Source organism: Branchiostoma belcheri, unplaced genomic scaffold (assembly GCF_001625305.1).
Source record: "Branchiostoma belcheri isolate BF01 breed outbred unplaced genomic scaffold, Haploidv18h27 scaffold25, whole genome shotgun sequence".
Taxonomy (NCBI): domain Eukaryota; kingdom Metazoa; phylum Chordata; class Leptocardii; order Amphioxiformes; family Branchiostomatidae; genus Branchiostoma; species Branchiostoma belcheri.
Genome location: NW_017803854.1, coordinates 2,317,520 through 2,318,923, shown reverse-complemented (window position 1 = coordinate 2,318,923; position 1,404 = coordinate 2,317,520). Strand labels below are relative to the sequence as shown.

At 47.8% G+C, this 1,404-nt stretch overlaps 1 protein-coding gene across 1 annotated transcript in view; it reads right to left on the bottom strand.

Moving 5' to 3' along the window:
• Positions 1–85: 85 nt before the first annotated feature.
• LOC109471404 (tolloid-like protein 2) overlaps positions 86–1,404 on the bottom strand; it is a 5,289-nt gene continuing 3,970 nt past the window's right edge. The window contains exons 9-11 of the mRNA XM_019770690.1: positions 1,162–1,271; positions 637–747; positions 86–374 (exon numbers count right to left, since the gene is read on the bottom strand). Of these exons, the coding sequence (XP_019626249.1) occupies positions 195–374; positions 637–747; positions 1,162–1,271 (401 nt within the window). The 3' untranslated portion in view covers positions 86–194. The remainder of the gene's footprint in view (positions 375–636; positions 748–1,161; positions 1,272–1,404) is intronic.

The following is a 1,404-nucleotide window of genomic DNA, read 5'->3' as shown; positions in this document are numbered from 1 at the left end:
AAGGACCAGTCCCTCCGTTTGTTTTCTGCGGAAGGGACTGAAAACGTGTCAATAGCGTTTTAAAGGGTTTGAAATTTCACGGACTTGCCAGGGCCTAGGGGTCGGCCCACAAAAGAACAGACCAGTAGCATCGGTGGGTGAAGTATTTGCTTGGGTCGGTCGAGAAAGGGAAACACTAATTTTTTTACCTAGGCCTAAGCAATAAGTGACAGAATATCCGCACACACTGCCAGCGCAAGGACGGACACAAGCCCGAGGGACGCCAGGATCCCCTCGGCACCGCTGTTGCCACTGAGGGCGGGGGCCCGAGGGTCGTTGTGGCCGGTCAGGACGTGAGTGTTGCACCTGTCCTCCGCGCAGCACAGTTTGCACACCTGTAAGAAAAGATGGAGGATATCCGTGAATAATTTGGTTAATCACTAGGTTGATGAATGATTGAACAGCAAAGTTATTTATTCAGAACAACTTGTTTCACAAGAGCTGACGTTTTGACGACCGTCTGTCATCTTCATCAGCAATCATGACTGGTTTAGTAACTGTGCACAACAACAACAACAAAAAAAACAACAAAATCTAGCGCTACCACAGTCGACATCAAATTCGTACGACGCTCTACAAACGTGAGCGGGGCCTTACCTTCTCCTGCCCGTCGGCCGTCATGCAGATCTCGTACTCCCAGTAGGAGGTGCAGGACGGCTGGCAGCTCCGCCTGTACGACACGTTCTGCCCCTCTCCGATCCGTTCCACCTGGAGGGAAAGATAAAATCCACCATGTGGTATTTCCGTGCCTACCCGACAAAACAAACATTTCAATGCGAAATGTGCAAAAGTTGAGAAAAGTTGGTGTCCATGAGCAAAAAAATGTAACAACATTAGTTCCAACATTCCGGTATTCGAATTTTCGAAATCGGTGTATCCGAAACGCGTTCGAGTTATTCTATCGAACTTTGGAAGCCTGTGTGATAACCGCGAGAGATCCGACCGAGCTGACTAGTTGCCGAAACATTGGCAGGTAGGAAAATTTTAAAACTCTTATATTCTAGAAAGCAAAATGCAAAGTGAAATTAAAACTTGACACTTAACTCAAAAGATCTAAAGTTAAACCAGTAAAAATCAATTACGAAACAAAGGTCAGAATTGGGAATTCTAATCCTAACTTACCCAGCATGCCTCATCCTCTTGACACTCAATGGCAGTTCCTCCTATTCCGTTTCCCGTCATGCACTCCCGGTCCGTTCCCTCGCAGCTGTAGCACACGGTGTTGGCTGGACCTGGAGCGGACAGAAAGTAGGAAAGTCAATCCCCAAATCTTTTCTCCAGGAGAGGAAAGAGGGAGAGAGAGAGGGGGAGAGAGAGAGAGAGAAAGAGAGAGGGAGAGGGGAGAGAGAGAAAGAGAGAGGAGGA